This window comes from Elaeis guineensis, chromosome 5 (assembly GCF_000442705.2).
Source record: "Elaeis guineensis isolate ETL-2024a chromosome 5, EG11, whole genome shotgun sequence".
NCBI lineage: Eukaryota > Viridiplantae > Streptophyta > Magnoliopsida > Arecales > Arecaceae > Elaeis > Elaeis guineensis.
In genome coordinates this window covers 120,321,672-120,347,370 of record NC_025997.2, presented here as the reverse complement: position 1 = coordinate 120,347,370, position 25,699 = coordinate 120,321,672, and the positions used below count along the sequence as shown (strand labels likewise).

At 36.4% G+C, this 25,699-nt stretch overlaps 2 protein-coding genes across 4 annotated transcripts; both read right to left on the bottom strand.

Annotated features, from left to right (window-relative positions):
- Positions 1–8,798: 8,798 nt before the first annotated feature.
- On the bottom strand, positions 8,799–21,502 carry LOC114914202 (uncharacterized). Of its 3 annotated transcripts, none has more exons than XM_073258320.1 (3): positions 21,365–21,502; positions 11,318–13,572; positions 8,799–11,230 (listed from the first exon to the last, which is right to left on the bottom strand). In XM_073258320.1, the coding sequence occupies exons 2-3, from the start codon at positions 13,542–13,544 to the stop codon at positions 9,159–9,161; spliced, it is 4,299 nt and encodes a 1,432-aa protein (XP_073114421.1). In that variant the 5' UTR covers positions 13,545–13,572; positions 21,365–21,502; the 3' UTR covers positions 8,799–9,158. The 3 variants fall into 3 exon arrangements, with proteins under 3 accessions (XP_073114421.1, XP_029120534.1, XP_029120535.1); XM_029264701.2 differs by lacking the exon at positions 21,365–21,502 and adding an exon at positions 14,895–15,144; XM_029264702.2 differs by lacking the exon at positions 21,365–21,502 and adding an exon at positions 14,927–15,144.
- Positions 20,983–25,010, bottom strand: LOC105046223 (uncharacterized). Its single transcript, XM_029264700.2, has 3 exons — positions 24,724–25,010; positions 21,858–23,985; positions 20,983–21,766 (listed from the first exon to the last, which is right to left on the bottom strand). The coding sequence occupies exons 2-3, from the start codon at positions 23,944–23,946 to the stop codon at positions 21,351–21,353; spliced, it is 2,505 nt and encodes an 834-aa protein (XP_029120533.2). The 5' UTR covers positions 23,947–23,985; positions 24,724–25,010; the 3' UTR covers positions 20,983–21,350.
- Positions 25,011–25,699: the final 689 nt, after the last annotated feature.

The window sequence follows — 25,699 nt, the reverse complement described above, 5'->3', positions numbered from 1 at the left end:
GATCAGATTTTATTTATGAATGTCACCATCTCCTACTTCGGGATTTTTGGATTTTTACGGCTACTTGTGCTTTGTCCAATGTGATTTATATTCATCGCGAAGCAAATGCAATGATAGATTTTGTAACAACTTTTATATATAAGAGCACATCCACATCTTTATTTTGAAGATATGTAAAAAGATAAGTATTTAATAGAGATTGATAGGGAAGTCCGGCGTCAATGACAATAGAGAAGAAGACGATAGTGAAAAATAATGAGAGAGGATGACGAAGAAAGTAGAAAAAAAAAAAAAAAGATAATTTCAAAAAAAATTCATGATGTGTCAAATAAAAAAAAAATTATTGAAGAAAAAAAATATAGTGGACTGCCATATGGTGTACAAGAAGACCGTCGGATTACGCTTTAATATGCAGATAGTTGTTATGTAAGATGGATTTTTATCCTACTCATTTTTTTTATTTTAATTTTTTTTTTCATATGATTGGCTGTATTGATATATTTTTATAAGGACAAGCAAAAAAAAAAAAAAAAAAAAGACTCTGTGTTTGTCGTGGTGTGTGTGATGGGATTCTGCGTCCGGCCGGGATGGTCTGGATACTGCACGCAAGGTTGGTGGGAGACGATTTTTGCTACTCATGCATGGGATGGGACACGATATTCACAACCATCCAAATGACGAAGTCTTAGTTTTTTTTATCACAATAAACTAACTTATTTTATTCAAGAGATTAGATAAGTGGGAACAAGTGAAACAATCTCTCTATACAAGGAACATCCAATAAGTATACTCAGTCAGGTGGACCATGTAAGCTATAAAAAACTGTATCCAGCTAGCTTCCTAATTGGCATCGAGTTAGGTCAAATTTTTCATATAGCCAAACACACATGGTAGAATTCTAAGAGCCTCACAAAGGCCATTTTGAGATAGGTCCGATTGGTACATATAACTAGCCATGCAAGCAAGGTCTACGTGTTGCTCAAGCATCGCGTGAGGGCCGGGTGCAAAGTTAGCATGTCGTGTTGGACATGCACGCAAGCTGTCATCCAGGCTTGGTGCACAGTCTGGCAGAATGCAGAAAAATGTGCAAGTTGTTTGATGTACTTCGTGCATTCCTGGCATATGACCATTGCTAATTACAATGGAATGGTAGATTTGAAGTGTCTAATCGATCCCTCTGTGGTTATTTGAGCACATCTTAGAGCCATCTATTTTGTGTGTGTTTGAAATGTGTGTTTAATTTGATATACATCAATTATTTGAAGAGTGGAGTTCCTCTACGGTACTTGCAAGCACCGTTCATTATACCATGAACAATTGCATGCAGTCACGTATGACATGCATTACATGGCTCACATTCACATACGGCCGTTCATTGCATGATAGACGGCACGTGTGATGCACCGTGTCATGTAGTGCACTGATCCGTGCTCTTATTTCAAAACATTGTTCAAGGATTTTTGCCTCATTGCTTACTCTAGTCTTAGAGTTAAGAGCAGATTACTTCGTGCATTTAGCTTGGAGTGGCTAATTAAGGTGCACGCCAAGCTGGCTATTGTTTCCAACGTTAAGGTGCATTACCAAAAAAAAAAAACATCATAATTTTCACAATCACCATGGTTTGCAAGTCATTATTTGTTGATTCGGTGGTTGGGAGTGTCCCTATAGTTCATCGATTGGTATGTTCCACCGATAGCTTAGAAATGGAGCCGTTGCCTGGTCATCCTTTGATCCATTCCATGCAACTAGGAAGTATAATATGTCATGACTCAAATTAATTCACCATCCAACTTGTAATGTTGGTGTCAGTCCTGTGCAATCTATGCCGACTGGTTGAATCAAGAGTTAGTGACATTTATCCATCTTTCTGAAAAGTTATGGATATTCCTAAATTGGAGAACATAATGAAGCCATTTTAAGCTACTCGTCTTTCTATAACGAAAAAATCAAGCTATCTATTTCACGCATGACTTCGAAACATTTGACAAGGTCAAACCAAACTCCGCTTACTTTTAGAGATGTTCTTTAGATATTGTCATCATCATGAGAAGTAAAAAATTTCCAACTTGACTATTTGAAAGAAATTTCAATGAGGAAACCAAAACTTACAAACATTAACGCTTCTTAATACAAGAGAAGTCAGCTAAAGTCTTTAGACAAAATAATTAACTGTGTATATGCATCGCACCAATGTCTAATTTTACCTAAGAATCATCTAGGTCATAAATTAATTAAATAAATCACTCACATCATCCGATTAATTATTAGTACTACTTCCCATTCTTGAAGGATCGGAACAAAGCACTGCATTCATATTTTGCAATTTAGATTTAACATGAGCCATTGGAAATATGTTAGCCTAAGAGCGACATGCTTGTTAAGTGGATTAGGAATCTAAGAAAATCAATAGTTACCAAAAAAAAAATTAAATCAATGATGCTGCCTGCCTCTGATAACACATTCATCCTCTTCTCCTATGCGTGTGCAGGAAATGTGGACAATCTCAGCTCTAGATGGGTGTTCTATGGTGATGATTCCCACTAGCTTGCAAGTCTCTTTTCATGGCTTTGTCGGAGCCAAGTCTCACAAACTGTTCTATAGCTTTCAATATTTACAAAACAAATAGGCTCACAGCGTTCATGGCAGGGAAGGCAAATGTGACTCCCCAACCGATAGATTTGACAAACTGTTCTATATATCGAAGCAACTGCTCTAGTTTATGATTGGGTTTAGATGTTGGTTAGAGCGCTGATAATATAAGGACCAGCTAACCATTTGAACATGATACAAAAAGACGACAATAATTAAGTTTATTCAGTCAACGAACCAAAAAAGTAAAGAACCAAGTTAAAAGGCATTTTGAAAAAGGAAGTTGGAATAAACCACTGGCCCTTATTTTCTCTACCTGTTTTTTTTGTTAAACAGTATTTTTTTTTTTTTTATCATTTCTTTATTATCATAGTTTCACTTTTTACAATGGTATTCAATGAGTAGTGGGGTACCAATCAAACAGCGAATTACTTTATTCAGTGGTTAGCTCATCAAGGAATGAATATAAATCACTAAAATTATCCAGGGATTTGGTAAGTAGTTAATGTTTCAGAGAGTTGGATTTGAATAGCACAACCAATCATTAATGTGATTTTTGTCTAAAACTGTAACCGGATCGAATAGAGATTGGATATTAATCTATCCATATCCATATTATTTTATCTGACGAATATAAATATGGATATTATTTGGATATAAAAATTTATATTCGTATTTATTTTAAACGGATATGGATATAATTTCGATACTAAAAATATAGATATAATTATGGATATAAATTGGATAATTAAATTTTACTACTATAAAATTAAAGATATTACTAAATAGATGATAAATCAAATTAATAGTATGCTTATATGATTGTATGCTTATAAGTAGATTTAGATATAGATCGGATAGTTGTTTATCTATATTCATATCTATTTTTCTTTGATAGATTTTGATACGTATATGAATATTAGTTGGACCTTCAAATTTTTATGTATATCCGAATTGATTCAGATACGAACTACTCTCACCTCTAATTTTATCCCATCAAATCCTCCCATTGACAAATAGATTAGCATTGCATTATGGATACAATTTTGAGTAGAGAGCTTCCATCTAATCAGATTTTTCATTTGAATTAGCATCATTAGGTGCACCTTTAAATGGAGCAAAACGATCGGTGCAAGGCACGTTGACTTTTATGATTTATGACGATATTTTTTACGATTTCAGTAAACAAACTTGCAATAAATAATGCAAGCAGTAATACATTTTTTTCAATAACATTGTGATGATATTTAATTTTGTGATCGCACATGTTTATTTTTTTAATTCCAACATGGGACTCTAAAATCCATTTGTGATATGATTATCTCGTAAGATTTCATTTAATGTAAATATTCTGTCAGGAACTAGCTTTTTCGAGGAAAAAAAAATTCTTTCTTACTTTTATCGTCTTTTTCTGGTGCATGTGTTTGCGTGCGTTATACATTTCTGTGTGCATGTGTACAAAAGTTCCTTTGTTTTTTCCCCCCCTTTTTTTTTTGTTTCTTTATTTCTCTCGCTTGGTTAGCTTGCATTTCCTTAGTTTCAACAATATATTGCTGGTTCATATAAAAAAAAACAATATATTGCTGGTTTATTTTTTTCTTATTTTTATATAAATGTGGAAATAATTTGCTGCCTCATATTCTAGAGTTGATGATGTAATAAAAATATTGGGTGCAGCGGGGTAAAACTATAGAAGAAAATATATTGAGACAAGATGTTCAAAATCACCATCTTGTACTCAAATAATTCCGCTAAGACGTAGTCTTATCGCAAAGGCAAACTCAAAAGATTATACTTTGAAATTTAGTGAGATTTATTAGTATCACATCTCTAACAAGTGTTCCTACATCCGATACACCTAACCATGGGAACACTTTTCTCTACTTCTTGCTTTCTTCACTGCGTTTAATGAGCCTTTGACAATGTTTGGAGAAAGTTTTTCTTTAAGTTAAAGAAGTATGTAATATTTTTCTTGTATCATAGTTGCCTCATCTCTTTCTCACGCATGGTTGAGATCAATGGAGCACTTGCATTAGGTAGCAGCTATTTTAAAAATAACATTTGGTTACTGAAGGATGACTTAAAAGTCTGAAAATGCTAGGTGGAGCTCTTATTCTTAATGATATTGGTTAGTGGATTGATATGCTCTTTCATCATGAAAATAATAGTTGAGCTTTCAAATAATTTTCTTTGACATCACATAATCAAATGTAAGTAAGTTTATAATATCAACTACTTGCTATTTGTTACTGTGTTGGAAAAATGAAAATTATATTTCTTCAATCAAAATGTTCAAAGGAATAACTGAATGAAATGAAATGAAATTTGAAATAATGTGATCTCATTAGTGTGACTTTTGAGATTCACACATTCTTATACGTAAATTTATCTAATGAAGAGGTTTTGATGATACATCTACATCATTGTACAGAAATGACATGCATTACTGTCCTAATTTTATAGGAGATCGGTTAGAGAGCCAAATAGAATAAGGTTTCATCCAACCGTAAGATTACTCCATTGCGATTCTGAGATTGAGGGTGGCCCTTTCTCAATACCAACTTGCTCCCAAGTAACTCATTGCACATTTTGAATACCTTACCAATTTGATAAATTGGCCCCATCCAAAGTGATCACATTTCCAAAACCATACAGATTTACCCCAGTTGTTTGTACCTTCATACTCTTTGTAGAATGATGTAAATATGGGTAGTATGTTTGAGATTTTTTATTTGCATGGATATTCCTAAATGGAAGAACATGATGAAAGTAATTGACTTGGAAGCCGTCATGGGCTACATGTCTTACTAAAATGAAAGATCAAGCTTTTTATTTCACACACGATTTCGAAGCATTTGACAAGGTCACACCAACTCCACTTACTTTTTGAAAGATCATCACCACGAGAAGGAAACAAAAAAATTTTCCAACTTGACTTGTTGAAATGGCACAATGACCAGGTAAATATTTGAAAGAAAATTCAATGAGGAAAGCGAAACTTATGAACATTAACGCTTCTTAACGTTAGAGAAGATAGCTAAAAGTCTTTAGACAAAATAATTAACTATGTTTATGCACGACACTACTATCTAATTTTACATAAGAATCATCTAGGTCCTAAATTAAAGAAATCATTCATGTCATCCAATTAATTATTAGTACCACTTCCCATTCTTCATGGATCGAGACAAAAGCATTACTATCATAGTTTGCAACTTGGATTTAATATGAGCCATTGGAAATTTGTTAGTTTAAGAGTGACACGCTCGCTAAGTTGTTGTGAGAAATATTATAAGAAAATCAATGATGTATGTAGTATGTGCATCAACAATCTCAGCTCTAGATGGGTGTCTTATGGTGAAGATTTCCATTAACCTGTTTGCAAGTCTCTTATACTAGTTTTGTCAGTCCTAAACCTCTCAAACTATTCTATAGCTTTCAATATTTACAAAAAACATATAGGCTCTCAGTGTCATGGCAATGAAGGCAAATCTGACTCCCCAACCGATGGATTTGACAAAACTCTATATATCAGTGCAACTGCTCTAGATTAAGATTGGGTTTAGATGTTGGTTAGAGTGTTGATAATATAAGGACCAGCTAACCATTTGAACATCATACAAAAAGACGTGAATAAGTTTATTCAGTCAACGAGCTATAGAAGTAAAGAACCAACTTAAAAGTACTTTAAAAAAGGAAGTTGAAATAACTTTATTATTTGAATATATTTTTTTATTTTTGGCGCATATGCTTGCATGCATACATTCTATGTGCATGTGTAAAGCAATTCCCTTTTTTTTTCCCCCTCTGTTTCTTTATTTCCTTCGCTTGGTTGGCTTGTATTTCCTCTGTTTCAACAATATATTGCTGGTTTAGTTTCTTCTTATTTTTATATAAATGTGGAAATAATTTGCTGCCTCATATTCTAGAGTTAATGATGTAATAAAAAATATTGGGTGCAACCTTTTTTTGGGGGATAAACTATAGAAGAAAACATAACAAGATATGATGTTCCAAATCTCCATCTTGTACTCGACCAAGACGAAGTCTTATTTCAAACTCAAAGATTATACTTTGAAATTTAGTGAGATTATTAGTACCATACCTCTTACAAGTGTTCTTACATCAGATATACCGAACCATGTGAACACCTTTCTCTACTTTTTACTTTCTTCGCTTCGTTTTGGTAAGCCTTTGACAATGTTCGGAGAAATGTTTTCTTTAATATTTTTCTTACACTATAGTTGCCTTATCTCTTTCTCATGCATGGTGTGCTTGCGACGGAGCGCATGCATTAGATAGCAGTTATTTTGAAAATAACATTTGATTATTGAAGGATGACCTAAAGTCTGAAAAATATTGGGTGGTACCCTTATTTTTAATGATATTGATTAGTGGATCGATATGTTCTTTCGTTATGAAAATAATCGTTGAGCTTTCGAATAATTTTCTTTGACATCACACAATTAAATATAAGTTAGTTCATGATATCAACTACTTTTTATTTATTAGTGTGTTGGAAGAATGAAAATTATTTTCCTTCAAAATGAGGTAAGTTCATGATATCAACTACTTGTTATTTATTAGTGAGTTGGAAGAATGAAAATTATTTCCCTTCAAAATGAGGTAATTAATCAAAATGTTCAAAGGAGTCATTGAATGAAATGAAATTTGAAATAATGTGATCTAATTGGTGTGACTTTTGAGATGAGGAAGATTCGATGATATGCCCTCATCATTGTTGACATACATTACTATCCTAATTTTATGGGAGATCATTTAGGGAGCAACATGTGGTGAGATGATCAGGCACAACAAGAAGGTTGCTCCATTAGCCCTTCCTCCACATCAATAACTCTCTAAATCCTAGTAAAGGATTTGATCCCAAGTTACTCACTGCATGCTTTGGTAAATTGGCACCATCAAAAGTGGCATTTTCAGAAATTACATAGATTTAGCCTAGTCATTGTACCAACGTCCTCTCTGTAGAATTCCGTAAATATGTGGAGTGTGTTTGAGATTTTTGATTTGCCTGGTCGTGAGTTATGATTTTTGTGTAGTTCAATCAAGTCGGGTGATTGCCTGGAAGTATATGTACCAGCTTAAACCTTAAATAGATGGTTCCTAGGACACATCCAAACCATATTAGGTGGTCATCCTTAGGTTGAAACCGTTGATTGGATCCTTTGTAGTTTAATACATGTAACATAAAACCATTTGATGGTCCGGTGCAATGCTGTCCCTCAATCACACATTGAGATACATGAACATCTTGATGCATAACCAAGAGGGCAGGCATGATACACATGATCATGGATTTGCACAGATCTCAATGCACGATCAAGGGCCGCCGCTAGATCAGATCATCAAATTGTTTGGTTTAGTTCGGCCCAACTGCCTAAGGAACCAATGTCATCTGGGCCAAAGGCCCAGCACAGCCCAGAGCCCAAGAAATTATCCCGTATGATGATTTGCATCTAGCTGTTAAAATCATCACTATCATCTTATTCTGTATTCTTTAACACGATAACTAATATATCCTTTAACACCATGACTAATATCATGATCATTAGATCATCATCATCATCATCATCATCATCATCATCATCTACCAAATTGCTTGTTGGTAGGTGTCAGGGCTCTCAAAGATCAACAATCCCTAAAGAGATGGCCCCTAACAGCTATTGCCAGTCTAGGATGAATTATTACAATTCTAAGGCTTGAACAAACTAATGTTCTTTAACATGATAACTAATAATTCTTAACACCATGACCAATAATATCATGATCATGATCATCAGATCATCATCATTGTCATCATCATCATCTTCTTCTTCTTCTACCAAATGCTTGTTGGTGGGTGTCAGGGCTCTCAAAGACCAACAAACGCTAAAGACATGGCCCATATGTTTCCGTTTCCTAACAGCCATTGCCAGCCTAAGATGAATCATCACAGGTGGAAGGCTTAAACAAACTAACGTAAAGAATCAATAGGCTGGAAACCACATGAGAAAGTGCCTTATTTTTAGTGGATCAGAATCTCGAATTTTCTTATAATCACCAACTTCTCAAACAAGTAGGAATTAGAATATGACAAAGTGCTCCTTATCTATAGAGATCAAGGGATCAATTGTTATTTTGATTATTACTTTGTTAGAAAAAATGGGTAAGTAACAAGACTGAGAACATCAAATGAGATAGACAGTAAGTACATTAAAATATTTATCATTCACAAATATCACCTCATCAGCTTTTCAAGAACATCAAACAGCAAGTTTTGATTTACAAGAAACAATCATCATCAAACTTCTACTTTAACAACAAACTGTCAAAAGGAAAAATATATATCAAAAAAAAAAATCTGATCAAGATACTATCCACAAAGCAATCAATCAGATCATAATCTCAATGGTGAAAACCCCAAAAACTTGCCACACCATTTACCAAAATCTACCTAAAATTTCAAGCAAACCATAGAGGTAAAACGCATATCACAGCACCTCAAGCAAAACAAACATGCAAGAAAAACTGAAAAAACCAAAATCTTTCCTTTAGTAGCTATCCTCAAATTAATCTGAATCACTTGAGCTAGAACTTGAACCTGATTTGCCAGACTTGTTTTTCTTCTTCATCTTCTTCGAGGTGGAAACATTAGAGCTAGAATCATCATCCATCTTCTCAACACTATCTGATTTTCCAGCATTTTGTTGCACAGTCGAGCCAGTTTCCTTAGAGACAGCTTCCTTGAAAGCCAACTCAATCTCTTCAGCAGAATGCACTTCAAGAACATCAGGCTCCAGGTGTCTGTCACTTATCTCAACTTCTGTAGACCCATCACTGGGTTTGGTCACCTCTGGAGGGTTCTCAGAGATGCCATCAGATGCTTGCTTGAAAGCTAAATGTATGTCTTTGAAAGACTTTGCTTCAACAAGCTGCAAGTCTGAATGAATCTCCATTGGTCCAAAATGTGTCTCCTCGGACAACATTTGAGATTGTCCTACTTCGGGAATAATAGATTTATCCAGATTTTCTTCACTCAGTTTTTTGAAAGCTGAACTGATATCTTCAACAGATTTTGCTTCAACAATTAGCAGCTCTGAATCAGTTCTTGTTAGCTCAGGATCTCTTTCAGTGATAACCAATTCACTTGCATTGACTTCTGATGTTGCTGCTTTCGACTTGCCAACAACTGGCTCTGAAGCAGAAGATGGCCCAGCTTCTTCCTGGAGTTGCTTGAAAACCCTATCAATTTCTTCAACAGAGCTTGCTTCAAGAACATGCAGCTTAGGATTGTAAACTGTCTGCTCAGGGTTTATAAATGATGGCTCAAACAAAGGCTCAACCCCTGATTCCATAGCTTTTGACCGTTCGATGACCGAATGCAGTTCTTCAGAGAAGTTCAACTTGGCTTCAGAGGGTAGACTCGGAGATGCATCAGCATACCCAGCGGATCTCACTTCAGAAACTTGCAGCTGGGAAGTGATTTCAGGAATTTCAGAAGTTAAAGAATGTGTGGCAATATCATCTAATTGGTCTACCTCAAATCCCGATGGATCTGACCTTAATTCTTCCACATGGAAGTCTCCAACTACATCCAATTCTGACAGAAGGTTTTCATCAATTTGTCTGACATTTACGACATCGGGATAGACCTTGTCAGATTCTTCATCTGAATCATTTATATTCTGCTGAGAATAGCCATCACCCTCCCTTTTAGCAGCATCGACAATATAGTCTCCTGAATCAGTCAAAACAGTATTGGACTCAATCTTAAGCTCAGATTTCACCTCTGACAGACTTAAAAAATCCATGCTTTCCCTTGGCTCAAGCAACTGTAATCCAGTAAAACTAGCATCATAAACTGTAGGAGTAACAACTCTAGAATCCACATCCTCTGGCTCAGGAGCAAGCCTGTAATTCCCATCCATAATCTCCTCTGTTGACTTCATTTGAAGTAGAGACAGCTCTTGTTCAATTTCAGATAAAACAAAATTGGGTTCTTCAAGTATCTGCAATCCAGTTAAGCCAACAACTGACTCAGGCTTTACTGAATTTTCATGATCTTCTTCTGGCTTATAGTCATCTAACTTCTCCTCAGGAATTGGAGGCAAGTTCAAGACACTAATCTGACCAACTTCAGAGGATGGCTGAATTTCAGATTTCTCTGTAGGTTGTGCCCTTTCAGATGCAGATGAATTCAAATGCTCAAACAACAGTAAACTATCCCAATAAGAAGATGTTGCAGCATCAATCATCTTATTTCCTTCAGTATGATGGCTCACATCCACATCAATTTCACTACCCTCTCTTAACCCGGCCTCTGTTGAGCACAAACTTGATTGATGCGTGATCTCTGTAGCTCCTGGCTCTGATAATACAGGTGCAATTTGATCCCTTGCGTCTTTGTGAACTAGTTGTGATCCACCTTCAATAACATCTGGCTCTCTAGGTTCAGTTTCATCCCTTGATCTCAATTCATAATCAGAAGCTAAACCTGATGAAGCCACCCAAAGCCCTCCATTGGAGGATAACTCTCCTGTGCTTCCAACTCCTGAATTAACATCCCTCTCAACAGGCCTTGGAGAAGAACCCATGTCTTGCAATTCAAGTTTCGAAGAACGGACATCAGGACCTCCTTTACCTGCATAAAAACAATGGTTCATTAAAAAAAGCATTGACAAAAGGATTTTCACATCTTAGATAAAGGGTCGGAGATGAGTGTCCTTACTGCTGTCTGATGAAGCCTCTGAAATGTTAGACAGAGAGTTTTTGCTTGCTGATGGGCTTAAATCATAACTAGGATCTGCAACATAACTGTCATCAAATCTCTCCCCCCTGCTCAGACAATCAGAATCCCCAACTGCTAGAATGGCATCCCTAGTCTGCTCCAGATTAGCTGATTGTTCATGAAAGTTTGATCTGGGAGTCTTCTCATCCTCTTCTGGTGAGGAGGGGCTTGACTCTTTATACTTCTCTTCGATCATTTCTAATTTCTCAGCAGCTGAAATTGTTGGACTTAAATCTACATCATCTCTGATTTCCTCTTCCACTGCTCCAAAAGTTTTGGCAGCTTGAGGAGTTTCATCAACAACAATCTTGGCATCTATTTCAATTCCATGATTATTAGTGATATTGATCTCAGTCTTCTCTTGTGCGACATCCAATGATTCAATTTCCTTAGAGGACTGACTTTCTCGTTCAGCAGGTTCAGCATCATGTTCAGAAGGTGTTGGCAACTCACCCTTCTGATGCAGTTCTTGTTCAACAAGCTCTTTATGAAATTCTTGATCTGTGACTGAAGAAACTGTGTCAGATTCTGGAACAGAACTCACCTTCGAATCACTCTTGTCACTGAATTGTCTTTGAAAGGCAGCAGAACTTGTCTCCTCCGAGATCCTCTCTGCAACAAAATAGGGTTCCAACACAGACTCATGTTTGTACTGTTTAAGTTCAGAATCTAACAAGTTGAAGGTCTCATTCCTCCTAAAAAACATATTATATTGTGGATCTGATCCAAAGTCACGATTTCTCCGAGTTTCCACTGCACGGCTGCTACTTCCATCCACTGGATCATAAGGGAAATCAAACGGGTTCCTTCTGGGTAGCAGAACAGAAGGGGCTGAACCAGGAATTGGTGGCAAACCTATTGATTCCTCTGAATCATAGGGAATGTCAAAAGGATTCTGTCTTGGTGCTGAAATGGATGGAATTTGAACATGAAAGCGTGATAGTTCCCCGATGCTACCATCCAAATCTATGAAATTTCTCTCTGTTTCAAACCTCATATTCTTCCTTGCTCTTCTTTTTGCAATTAGGCTCTCCAATCTCCGATTCCTTTCCAGTTCAGAAGACCCAAGATCCATGACATTCTTCTGATCATCTGCTGTCCATGTCACTGCAGCTTCTGCTCCATCTTTCTTTTCCCGTGCTTCTTCTTCCTCCTCCTCCTCCTGGTTTTCAGCTTCTTCCTCCACACTATCATCATCTGATTCATGATCATGAGATGACCCTTGCGAAGCACCATCCTTGCTGCCTTTAGATAAAAGAGCAGGCCAAGGAGTTTCAGAGTCTAAAAGCGGGTGAAGCTCATCAAGCATTGGAAGGATGTCGGCCATAGAAGCATCAGGAGAAGAACTTTCTGCCCTATCAGATTCAGAATCTAAAGATGAATCATGATTATCATGATTATCAATATGTCGCCAAGGTGCACCCAGAGAAGAATCAAAGTAATTGTCCAACGCTGGCTTGTGACTGTCCAGGTTAAGGTCCTCGATATCTTTTTGATCTGTTGCAGTGAAACCATCAACATCTTGGCCCACTTTAAGTACATCTCCACCTAGATTTTGTACAGAAAATTCTTTATCCTTGGTTATTTCCTGCTCACTAAGCTCTCTTTCTTCAGTAATTATCTCCTCACCAGGAATCTCTTTCTTGTCTTCCTTAGCTGAAGAGCTTGCACCCAAAATGTCATGCTTCTCATCTCCCTCATCATGTGTTGTTGCCAAAAGGATATCCTCCTCTACCTTACCATGAGCACTGGTCACTCTTTCACCCAAAACTGCCTCTTCGACTGCCATTTCCTCTATCTCTCTTTGATTTTCTACATGGCTCTCAACTATGCAGCTTTCATTTTTCCTGACAAGAAGATCACTGGAAGCAGAACCAACTTTAAGAGAAGAAATTTCTTGAGTAATCTTATCCTCTTCTTCAATTTCAGGGATATCTGGTTCACCATAACTCAGAAGGGTTCCAAGCAGAAGAGCAGTGCAGATAAGGACAGGAGAGGACGACACCAGAAAAGCAAATAGAGAAGGAAAAGATCTGTACAGTAGAAGCATGAAACACACCACACTGAAAATAAATGGATGATCATGAGCAGATCTATAGCTAGTTCTGATGGAATAAATCAGGACTTTTTTGATATGTAATATAACTTCCTTTCCCTCAATTGCCATATCTTCTTGTTCTTCTTTCCTCTAAAAACTGGTGGCAACAAAAAAGGAGAATGATGTTAGCTCTCCAGAAGAAATTTGACAAAATCAAATACATGGAAGAGGATATGCAAGAATTCTAGCTCAAGCAAAAGCAAGCAAAACCCAGAGTTCTGTTAACTTTAACTTCCAAAAGAAATGAAAATAACATCAAGGAAACATAGTTCCATTTCTGAAACAAATTTTAAAATCCCAGTCTGATGTAACCAGTCAGAATCACATATTTTAGTAGAAGATCAAAGAAAGAGGTAGAAAGACAAGTAGTTTCACCCTAGAAACTTACGGCCAATATCTTTTTCCAGGATCTGGGTTTTTTAGAATAAAGATAAACTATGCTGGATTTTAATTTATCAGATAAAGAAACCAACTTATTAAATAAATAAATACACACACACACACACACACACACACACATATCTATATCCAATATTAAATCAGATTAAAGTATGTATAATGAAGCAGCACAATTCTGAAAAACAACAAGCATTTTTCCCCATGACAATGGGCAAAAGACTCAAGAAACCAGATTTAACCTTAATCATCTCCGTTAATATTATATTACAACTAACGAAATCCATGGGCTATGAACTGTCTAGATGCTCAAAAGCACAATGTCAAACAGGGTTTTTTCCATTTCTTTTCTAGAAAAAAAAAAGAAAAAGAAAAAAAGCACTTAGTAGCCAGCACAAAACGCTTTAGAAACCCATCAAAAAAAAGGAAAAAAAAAAAGAAAAAAACAATAAATAAGAAAGCTTAAGAAACGAGATAAACTGATAAGCAAATATGTCATTTTATATGCTCCCATATTCCTTCTCCTCTTGATCAGATATCAAGTAGGAAGTTGCATTTGAGTACTTATTGAAATGGATTCATTGGGAAAAGATGCAATACCAGATCAATCAGGAAAGGAAAACAATACAATCTCAGTGATAGAAACCGATTACAATTTCTGAAGAGACAACAAGGAAAGGATGATCCAAGTAAAAATACACAAAGCTAACCTCAAAAAACTTATTGAATGGAAAAACACCTCCAGATGATCAACAGAACGTGAATTCACCACAAATCCACCAAAAAGCAAGTGGAGAAAAGCACTGCAACAGTTTTTCTTAGTAAAATGAATCAAAGTCACCCGGAAAAGCGATCAAAATCGGATCTTTTCGGTTACAAGAGTCCGCACCACCCCATCAAATTAAGGAACGAAAGATTTCACTCCCAAAATCCCAACAGAATCGGAAACTGAACACGAAAAAAAACAAAAGAGGTGGTTGTTTGAACTATAGTAAGATAAGACAAGTTATAAGGGATGCTTACAATGGATCAGAGAAGGAAGAGAGATTACGCACTGCGAACAGTCCAAATCTCGCTCTTCTACGCTCTAATTTATGGTGCCTTTCGTCGGCGAATGAGGTGCGGCTTTGGAGTTTTGGACGGCGAAGCAAAGGTCCAGGGAACCGAAAGGAAAGGAAGAGAGAGAGAAGAAAATCTAAACGAAAGAAGAGGAAAGTTAAAAGGGAATGGGGCCTTCTGTGGGAGGCTGACGGTATCCAAGCTGTGTCAAAAGAGAGCTTTTTTTTTTTTTGAACACTGATCCCTTCCTCGGTTCGTGGGATTTGTACAAATCCCCGGGCTTTGACAGGCTGTGATAAATGGTCTCCCATTTTTGATAGATGCACTCATTGTGTCTTTTTCTCACTAAAAATTCTATTCGGAGAGAAGTAGCTTGTTTAGTTGTTTATATACTTGTCATTTGTACACTAATAATAAGTTCTGTAACCATAGATTGCTTGACGAAAACATTGGTGGTTTTTTTTTTTTTAAATTTGGCTTAATTGACATGACACAATAGAGGGGTTGGAGAACTACATAATTAATTTCAATCATTTATATGCACAAATTTAAATGATTATATCTTTTCACATGCACAGTTTTTGTTGAAATACTATTTTTCAAAAAGAAAACTGCTAAAGTATTTAAAATCAGAAGGTAAATGAAAAATATTAGGATGCAAAGCAGGTATGCCTTTGATTTTGCTTGAGGTGCAAACAAACCTTTTACTTTTAGAAAAGCTTTATCGGTTCTGGGGTAGATAGAAGTTGGCTAGAACAAAAATTTTTCTCTTTTTTCTAAATCCAAGTTTGATATTTCTAGATCCAAGTTGGTTAGAACAAAATCTCTCTTTCTTCGATTGTAAAGAACACAAGGAAAAGGAATTCATTCTTTATAGCTCACCTAGTTGCATGAAAAATAGCGATTGTTGTGGAGCATGAGACCTATATCCGTTCCTGGACCCCAAGAGATGCTTGTTATTAACCATTTTGTAGGTTTAGTTTGAGAAAATAACAACAACTTAATTATATGTTGGAAGTTGGGCTTATCAACATAAAACGCATACAGCATAGATGATATTTTCTTTAGAGGGGGGAAAAAAAAAAAGACACCCTAATGTTCCTAAGAAAGATTAGGATTGTTATGGTAGCATTAATAAAGTGCAAAATATAAAGGTGAGATTGTCTTAAATGTGGTCCATGGGATCAATCAAGTACCAAACAAGATTTGGATATAATTAATGAAAGGATTTGACATGCTGTCCTTTCAAGAAAACCTGACCTTAGAATGGAACCAATGCCCAACTTTAGTGTTCATATCAACTTAATTAAACAAATGGGATAAGGTAGGCAATCCATGGTTGTTTAAAAAGATTAAATTACTCCTCACGGTCGTGCTGGCGATTACAAGTAAAATGTTCGACCAAACAATATTCAAACAAACCCATATGATGAACATGCCTCCAACCAAACATGGATATGATAATTTGACTAGTTTTCTTTTCATTTTTGTTTTTTCCCCCAGAGAACCCAAGTACATGACTAGAAGTAGCCCCTCAAAATCCAAAACACCAAAGACCTAAATCCTGGAATCCTTGGTACAATCACCTTCAACAATCTCATGAGCTTCATTTATTGAGTATGATGCAGATACTCAACCCAAGACATGGAAACACTACAATCTCATTTGCTCCATTTATTGAGTATGGTGCAGGTTTTCTTTTTCTTTTTCTTTTTCTATTTTTTTTGAAAAAAATTGGAAAAAGAAGTATAAGTTTTCTTGACCTAATCATCATATACGACGGTCGGTACGTATTGTATTGCTGGTTATCTTGGTCCACAACTGTAGTGGTCGGCTGCTGAGATTTGATGCTAAAGACATGGAAGATGTTTGGACAAAGCTAGGCCATGCATTTTTGCATTTGACTGTGTCTGGTCTTTGCCATGACAAATTCAGATAAGAGTATAGTGACTTTTAATCACTTTTCTCTCTTGTTGCCACCCCCAACCTTCACTGCTAGAGTATTCCAAAGGAAAAGAAATGGAAGAAGAGAATCTGAAGCTTTTTCAGTACATAGAAATTGGATAACATATTCTCTCCAGTCAACTTTTTGCATCATCATCTTGTTACACTTTGGAAAAAGAAAGTACCCAACAGATGCCTTTAATTTCACCTAATCCAGCCAGCCAAAATGAAATCAAGGTCCCCCAGGCCCCAGGCCCCAGGCTAACATGACTAAAAGATCTGCAGCTGTACCATCTAACTTTATATAACTAAGGAGAAAGCCACTTAATTGTTTATGCCAAATATAAGAACTCTTAGTATCATACAGTTCTTTTTTTTTTAGAAAATTGTCTGACCTCTATTCCTGGACGGTCTCTCTAGCATTTTTTTGAAATGATTTTTAGGGCTTATTTGAAGTTTAATATGCAAATTGGGTAGATGGCAAGCTTATTCTTCCCCTGATCCATTAGGATTAAGTGTATGAACAAAATCATAAGCACATGTATGAGAAGTAACAACAACAAAAAAAACATTAATTCTCGAATGTTTCTTAAATAATATAATCATCAAGATTCGAAGTTATGGCAACAATTCATGTTACCGTAGACATCATTCCCACTAATCAAATACACAAGCAAAGCTATTTGTTATGCATGTCTGCGATATGTATTTTTGAAATATGTTCATTTTCTAATATGTTGAACTGCACAATTGCATCAGAATTCAATTTATAACTTCAGCTTATTTTCTAAATGAGTGATCAAATCACTGATTAATTATCATATTCTCTTGAATAGTATTCTTAGGACTAGCATCAATAATGTCAATGAATGGTTTATAAATAATTTAGACAATTATTGGAGATAGCACTATTTCCATTGGAAGTTGGATTATTTGAACATAATTCATGAATCATTCAACCAATGAAAAGCTATGAATGACTTTCAATTACTACCAATAATTCAAAGAGTTTTCTAACATAGTTTACTGTTTGAGCGATTTGGGCTAAGCCTTGTTATTAATCATATGAGCATGTATTGTTTGACTGCAGAATTCTTTCATTAAAATGCAAGCCAAAAGATGATTTTCTAATAAACCTAGAGTTCCTATATTCAAACGAGCCTTTTTTTTTTCGTTTAGGAAAGAACAGACTAGCTACTTTTTAAATTCATATAACTTTATTCCAATTTAAGTTGAAACAAAATAACATTAAGGGATTTAAGCATCATTCGTAGTTCTTATGTTGGTCGAAAAGTTGCAACCACTTGCAGTTCTTACACCTGTTGTCCTGAGTTTCATTTGCTTCTTTTAATCTCACAGAGTAAGATTCATCTGAAACTATACGACTCCTGGACGTTTTTTCTCCCTGGCTTAGAGGCTCAATTTAGCATAATCAGAAAGATGTGCTTTCATGAACTACAAAGGAGGAGGTATCTAGTTGTCATCACTAGTTTAAAAGCAAAATATCCCCAAGTTGGTCCCTATCATAGGCTTCTTTATTTATTTTGTGTTGCATTATTGTAGCTGTTGTTGTCTAGCTCACACCATGGGCCCATTCCAAGGCTCCAATGTGGGAGATTAGAATCTTTAGACCAGAACAATCATGGCAGTTCCTATCTTACTAATGAGACAGCGATCTCTGCAAAAGGATTCAGGACAGCATAGGTCAGTTAAGTAATAAATCTCGAATGATTCTGAATGGACTGAGAGCACCATAAATGGGTCAAGCTCTGTTAGCTCTCATCAGGCTTATGGTCCACAAAGGAGCTGTTAGAGCCTTACAAGAAAGTTAACTTGGTTATACAGTAGTATTGTTTCATTTCTCATTCATTAAATTCATCAATTCATATCTTTGGAATGTGGATGGTGAGGTTCATTCTTGGGTTAGACTTTCAGAGAGGATTCTGGAATGATATCAGTATCCTTTGAGAAGTTCATGGGACCACATTGGAACTCCCTTATTTTGACAGGCCATTTTCTAAATGGAGCACAGAACAATATGGCCAATCTGATCTGAAAGTGAGGTTAGATGCTCCAATTTAGCAGGTTTTGAGCCTTTGTTAGGGGAGCAAACTTTCGATGGTTCTGATCACATTATCTCAAGCAACATCATATGGAACAAGGACCTCATCAGTGATCAAACTTTGGAAAATATACTTGACCATGTTCCTGTCATTTTGCTAAACCTCTAGAGTGCCCAATGAGTGAAGTTGATCAACAGCTTGAGCTCGGCTCAATCGAGCTCATCGATGAGGAAAGTTCAAGCATAACTGAAAACTCGGCTCATAAACAAGCTAAGCCTGAACACCTTGTCTGTGCAAAAAAATGAATAAAATCTCAGCCGCAGCTTGCTAACAAGATCGCTCAAGCTAGGTCTTTCGACAAAAGAGCCAAAACTTGAACAGCTGCTATCAAGCATAACTAGAGCTCAATTATCCCTTTCATGTAATAAGCTGAGATTGAACAGCTCAGTTCTTGGCCTGGCTCAGCTTGTTTAGCTCTAATTGTCAGGACAATCGTTATGGGTGATGATCTCATCACTCTCATAGAAAGCTCGAACTGCTGGAGGTCTCTCAGTTTCCTCATCAAGCCAATTAGTGTACAGGTTGGTTAGATGTATGTCTGAGCATTTCCAAGTTCTGTTTAGACATGAGAAAAAGAAAGAGTGAAACAATATGTTCAAATGATTGATGAAAATGGTCACTACATGATATAACTAGGGATGCAAAGGGAACAATCTGCAGGTCTATTGGGCCAATGAGAGGACACAAAAAAAATTGTGGCTGTATCAACCATATTCTGTATCTGCAAAGGCTAACATTGAAAATTCTCGATGGTCTGAAATTTCATAACATGGTCGAGGAAAAAAAAATCAGGAGCCACACTTAGAAATGAGAATGTCTGGATGAAGCACTGGGCATCCAAGTTGCTGCATTAAATAAAAAACTGATCTAGTGGAGATATTTCAAGATGGTTTATGAAGTAGAAATTATATTAAAGGACAAGTTGGAAAATGAGATCACAAACTAAAGATATATTGCAAAAACGAAAGGTAGAGAGACAATCTTTTTCTAAATAGGAAATAAATAATCAAATTCGTGTAAACACGATGGTCACATGCATCCTACTATGCAATGATCATTATAAAATATTCACTTCGGTTAATCAAGAAATGAGCCCTGGCTCAATAATTAAAAGAAAGGTGAAAAAACAACGGACTCAACAGCTCACCTAACAAGGAGATTGATTCCTGATCCTTTTTTTATTTCATACAGATAATTTTAGAAAGATAGACGTTTATATTGTGGGATTATTTCTCAATTAAGGTTTCGATGAGCAGATAATTTCTGAATATCAGGTCCTACTGGAAATGGTTGTTTCCGTTATAATAGAAAAAACAGCCACGATTTGCCAAATGAACCTTCAATTCGACTTTCTGTGAATAGGATAATAGTTATTGTAGTCAACGTAATTGAAAAGAATAGGGAGAATGGTTTCAACAGAACAAGTCAAAAAAAATGTCCATGGATCAAGTTTGCACCCCTAGAATTTCTAGGCTCACTTGGAATTAGCTCTAACATTGATACATGCTCACCTGGCTAACAGAACATGAGAAGGAGATAATGCTAATGCTTCTTTCACCATGCAATGGAAATGCTAACACTAGCACTACCTTTCCAGCAGAGCCTCTTCATCCCCCATCCCAGAGGCAGCACTGAGTATCCTGTAGTGACCATTCCATTGGTGGCAATGCCATGAAGGTTGATCTGATTGCTGATATGACGGTGGAGCGCACTAGTGGAGGTCATGGCACCTACCATCCCAGAGGCAAGGAGGTGGTGAAAGTGGACCAGGTAGATGCCAGCAGGGTAGGAGAGGAAGGCGTGGTTGAGCTCAACCAAGTGATGGACACCACAAGGGCCACAAGAGCTTCGATGATGCTTGGGGCTGAATATGCTTCGACAATGCTGGGTAGCTTGCGGGAGGCGTGGAAGACGGCGTAGGCAGAGGAGGTGAGGAGGTCTGGGATCTGGTGGAAGAGGGGGTGGCATCGCAGTCAGGTCTTGTTCTTCAGGTATGTTTAGCTACTTCACCATCTACATATGATGCATGGAGTGAAACATGGGGGAACCTACAGGGCCCATAGCACAGACCCTATTCTTTTGTGCTCAAGTACAGCACTACTTGTCGAATTATAATGAGATTGAGGGGATCAAATGACAAGCTGCTGATCAACAGATAACATATACCAGAATTTTGGACTATAAATGAGCACACAAAGATATGAAGGAAGATCTCTCATTTCCAACAAACTGAAGGATCAAGCTTTAGTTTATAATGTGAAAACAAGTAGATGAATAGGCCTTATATAAATTTTATAAACAACTCTTTGCATGGACATCTAACAAGACATGAATTAAATATAGCAGTTCTGAATTAATTTAGAATACCTTCACTTGATTCACTCTCCACCGAAGATAAACTTGAGCGACGTGAAGACAAACTTGAGCGGCGTGAAGACAAACTTGAGCGACGTAACTGCCGCTCACTTGATGCCTTTGGCAACATTGGCACAATTGGATGAAACAAATCATCATGAACTCCAGATAATTCATCTCCAATAACATCACGCTCCCTGATCTCAGATATCTCCCTTGATCTTGATTCATTCTCCTCAACAGAAGCTAAACTCGATGCAACCCAAAACATTTCACCAGCAGATGCCAACTCTTCTCTTGTTCTTTCTCCTAAGGAATTATTCGTCTGAGATGTCCTTGGGGGTGAACCCACTAATGAAACATCTGCTTGCATGTCGGATATTGAAGAGTTGTGGAAATTGAAACCTTCTTGTCCTGCGTAATACAAAGTTTGGATGAAGAAGACAATACTAAAGGGGGTTTACAGTTGTTGGTGGTTCAGAAGTGGAATTAAGCTTGCCCTTACCAGCACCGAGTAGAGCTGCATCAAGCGCTGAAACATGAGATTGGGTTTTTTCAACTGCTGATGGACTAGAATCATAAACAGGTTCTACAACCTGACTATCATCCACTTGCTCTACTTCCCTATCATGAATATCAGAATCTGCAGTAAGTGTTTGCTCCAGACTAGCTGCTTGTTCCTGAATGTCCTGAATGCTCGCTTCAGTACTCTTCTCATTCCCTTCTGATGAAGTGGAGAAGCCTGACTCATACTTCTCATCAATTACTACAGCTTTCCCAGAATATGAAATAATGGCATTTTGTTCCAATTCTTCATTGGTTTCCTCTCCAACTTCTCTAGAAGCTTCAGCGGCTTGACAAGTGTCTTCCATGACCATGCTGTGATCATCACTTGGATTAATCCCACTCTGTACTTGTTCGATATCCACTGAATCTGCTTCATCAGAGGATTGACTTTCTTGCTCACTAGGTTCAGCATCATGGTAAGCAGGAGAATCACTCTCTTGATGCAATTCTTGTTCTGGTCGATCTTTATGAGATTCCTGCTCGGTAACCGAAGATGCTGCTAGAGATTTTGGAGAACTCACCTTCGAGTCACTCTTCTCACTTGATTCTCTCCGACCATCAGCAAATCCTGCCTCCTCTGCATCAGCCCTCCCTGCAACAAAATAGGGCTTGAACCGAGAGATGCGCCTCTCTTGTGTAATATCCTCGATAAATAATGCTCCTGAAGTGAAGCTCTCATGCCTTCTAAACAAAATATCTCGCTGCGGATTTGTCAGAACTTCTTGATGGCTCAAATTCTCTGCCATGGAGCTACCAGTTTCATCTGGTTGTTCAAAAGGAAGATCGAAAGGGTTTCGTCTAGGCAGTAATCTAGAAGGAGCTGAACCGGGAATTTCATCTGCACCATAAGGAAGATCAAAGGGGTTCCGTCTTGGTGGAAAAACAGGTGGAATCTGAACCTGAAAGCGTGACAGCTCCTCTATGCTTGGCAACGAGTCATTACTATCCAAATCTATTAAATTTTTCTCCATTAACTTTCTCGCTCTTTGCTTTGCAATTACATTTTCCAGCCTCCTATTCCTTTCTAGTTCGGAGTTTTTGAGTTCCACGAGGTTCTTCTGATCATCTGCTGTCCACGTTACCACAGGTTTGGTTTCATCATCTTTCTCCTCCTGCCCTTCATCATCTTCATCCTCCTGGTTTTCAGCCTCTTCCTCTGCACTACCATCATCCGAGGACTCTACAGAAGCATCATCTGAGTTGTCTTTGGATACAAGAGCAGGCTGAGGAGATTCAGAGTCTAAAAGTGGGTGAAGCTCATCAAGCATTGGCATGATCTCAGACACAGAAGCGGCATCAGGAGATGAACTCTCTGCTTGGTCAGGTTCAGAACCCGAAGAAGCATCATGGTGATCAACATGATGCTGGGATGAACACAAAGATGGATCGAGGCCATCGTCTGAATTAGGCCTACCAGCTCCCTTCTTAAGATCCCGAGCTTTTTTTTGATTTGAGATGATTGCACCCTCAATATCCTTACCTGCTCTGGCTCCACCTACAGCTAGTTTTTCTGAAGAAGATTTTTTCTTCTTAGTAATTCCATCACCTCGACTTTTCTCATCTTCACTAACCTTCTTACCACAATTCTCTTTCTTGTCTTCATCGACCAAAGAGCTTGCAGCCATGGAACTGACATCCCTGCCATATCCCTGCACCGCTGCCTTGCAGCCGCGGCTAGCCCTTCCATCACCCAACACATCCTCTCTTACTGCCATCTCCTCAGTTTCTCTTCTACCTTCCACACTGACTACGGCTCCAACTCTAAGAGGACTCAACCTCCGAGTCTTTCTATCTTCCTCTTCAACTTCAGGGATATTTGGTTCACCATAAACGAGAATGATTCCAAGAAGAAGGGCAGTGCAGACAATGACAGGAGAGGAAGAGACCAGAAAAACAAATAGAGAAGGAAACAACTTGTAAAGTATAAGAACAAAAAATACCATGCCAATAGCAAAGGGATGATCACGAATAAATATGTGACTAGTTCTTCTGATATACAGAACTATTTCTTTTGCCCCCAATGCCATATCTCGTTTTCTCTCTATAATTTCTTCTTTAGTAACGTGCTGGAAAGAAAAAAAGAATAACAAGATTAGCTACTAAAGAAAAGAGAGTAACAAGATTAGCTCTCCAAAAAAAAAAAAAGAAGGAAAAAAGTTTATGAGAAAATAAAATGCGATAATAATGGCTGGACTTAAAAGCAATTTCACCTAAAAGGCCTAGTAGAAAAATATACTATACTATAATGACAGTTAGAAGCAGAAATAAACTTTTTATTCATTTAAGAAACGTTTGGAATGCCGACCTAAATCAAGTCAGAGTAAAATATGAGAGGGAATAAGCAAACAAAGAGATAAAATGACAAGCATTTTCACTTCAGAAAGTGCAAGAAATCTTATTTTCTTCTTTGTATCATTTTTTTTCTCTTTCAAAGTTCAACTGCAATGAAAGAAACATTTGTCATCGAAAACCACCATCATTAACAAAAGCAATAAATAAATTTTACAAATATGAACACATTCAAAATATTCATTATAAGCCTAACAGCAAGATCCTCAACTATTTTTTTTCCATGAACATTTTGTGAATGGATGAATCGTGAAAACCATCTTCAAACAGCCCTAAGCCCAGCACAAAAGACGAAACAAAATCTTATATTATTTCCGGAAAACTACTTCCATATCATGAAATCGCTATAAAAACTGAATTTTTTTATATCAAAAATACACCCAGATGATCAAATAAATCAGGGGAAAATCAAAAAAAAAAAGAAAGGAAAACGAAGGGAGCATAGGAGCACTCACATGGATCAGCAATGGAAGAGGGAGTATTCACAGGAAACAATCAATCAATCTTGGTTTTCTTCTGAAAGATTCTTATCTTTAATCCGTTTGAAGGATCGAAACGAAGAAACAGAAACAAAATGCAAATCTCGCACACAGAGAGAGAGACAGAGCGCGCATCACGGCGCTCGTGGAGACGAGAGCAGCCTACACGGCGCGCCAACCGCGGCCTAGGAGCGGCCCAGCCTTCCTGATAAACACACTCTCTTATTTTTCGTTCTACGAGACGCATCTCCACCGGTTCTCATCCCCGAGGATTCGTTTGGTTGGCAGAAAGTGGTGGAGAAAAGAGTTATTTTTTAAAAAATAAAAAAATTATTTGATTGAATTTTTAAGGGAGAGGGATAATGAAAAAAAAAATGTTTTTAAAAATTATTTTTATATTTTATAAAAAATAAAAATTTATGAAGAGATAGATTTTGATATTTTTTAATAAAAAAAAATAATAATATTTTTTTTAAATATTTTTTTAAGATTCATAATTAAAATTTAATAAAATATCAATAGATAGTTAGAATAAAATATTGAATAATAATATAATATTATATTAATATTTATATAAATATAATATTAATATTTATTATATTTTAATATTATTTTAATATTTATATTAATATAATATAAAATATTTATATTATATTATTATATTAATATAATAAATTATTATATATTATAATATATTTATATTATATTTATATTAATCTAAAGTTTATGAGTAAAAATATATGATTTTATACCTATTAAAGATATAATATATATTTTACATAATTTTTTAAAAAAAATAGATATCTATTCAGACATAAATTATTTTATAATAAATTATTTTTTATTATTAATCAAATATATCAAAATTATATTTTTAAAAAAATATTTTAAAAAAATATTTTTTAAATTATTTTTTGAAAAAAAAAAATTATTAATCAAACGAATCCTAAAA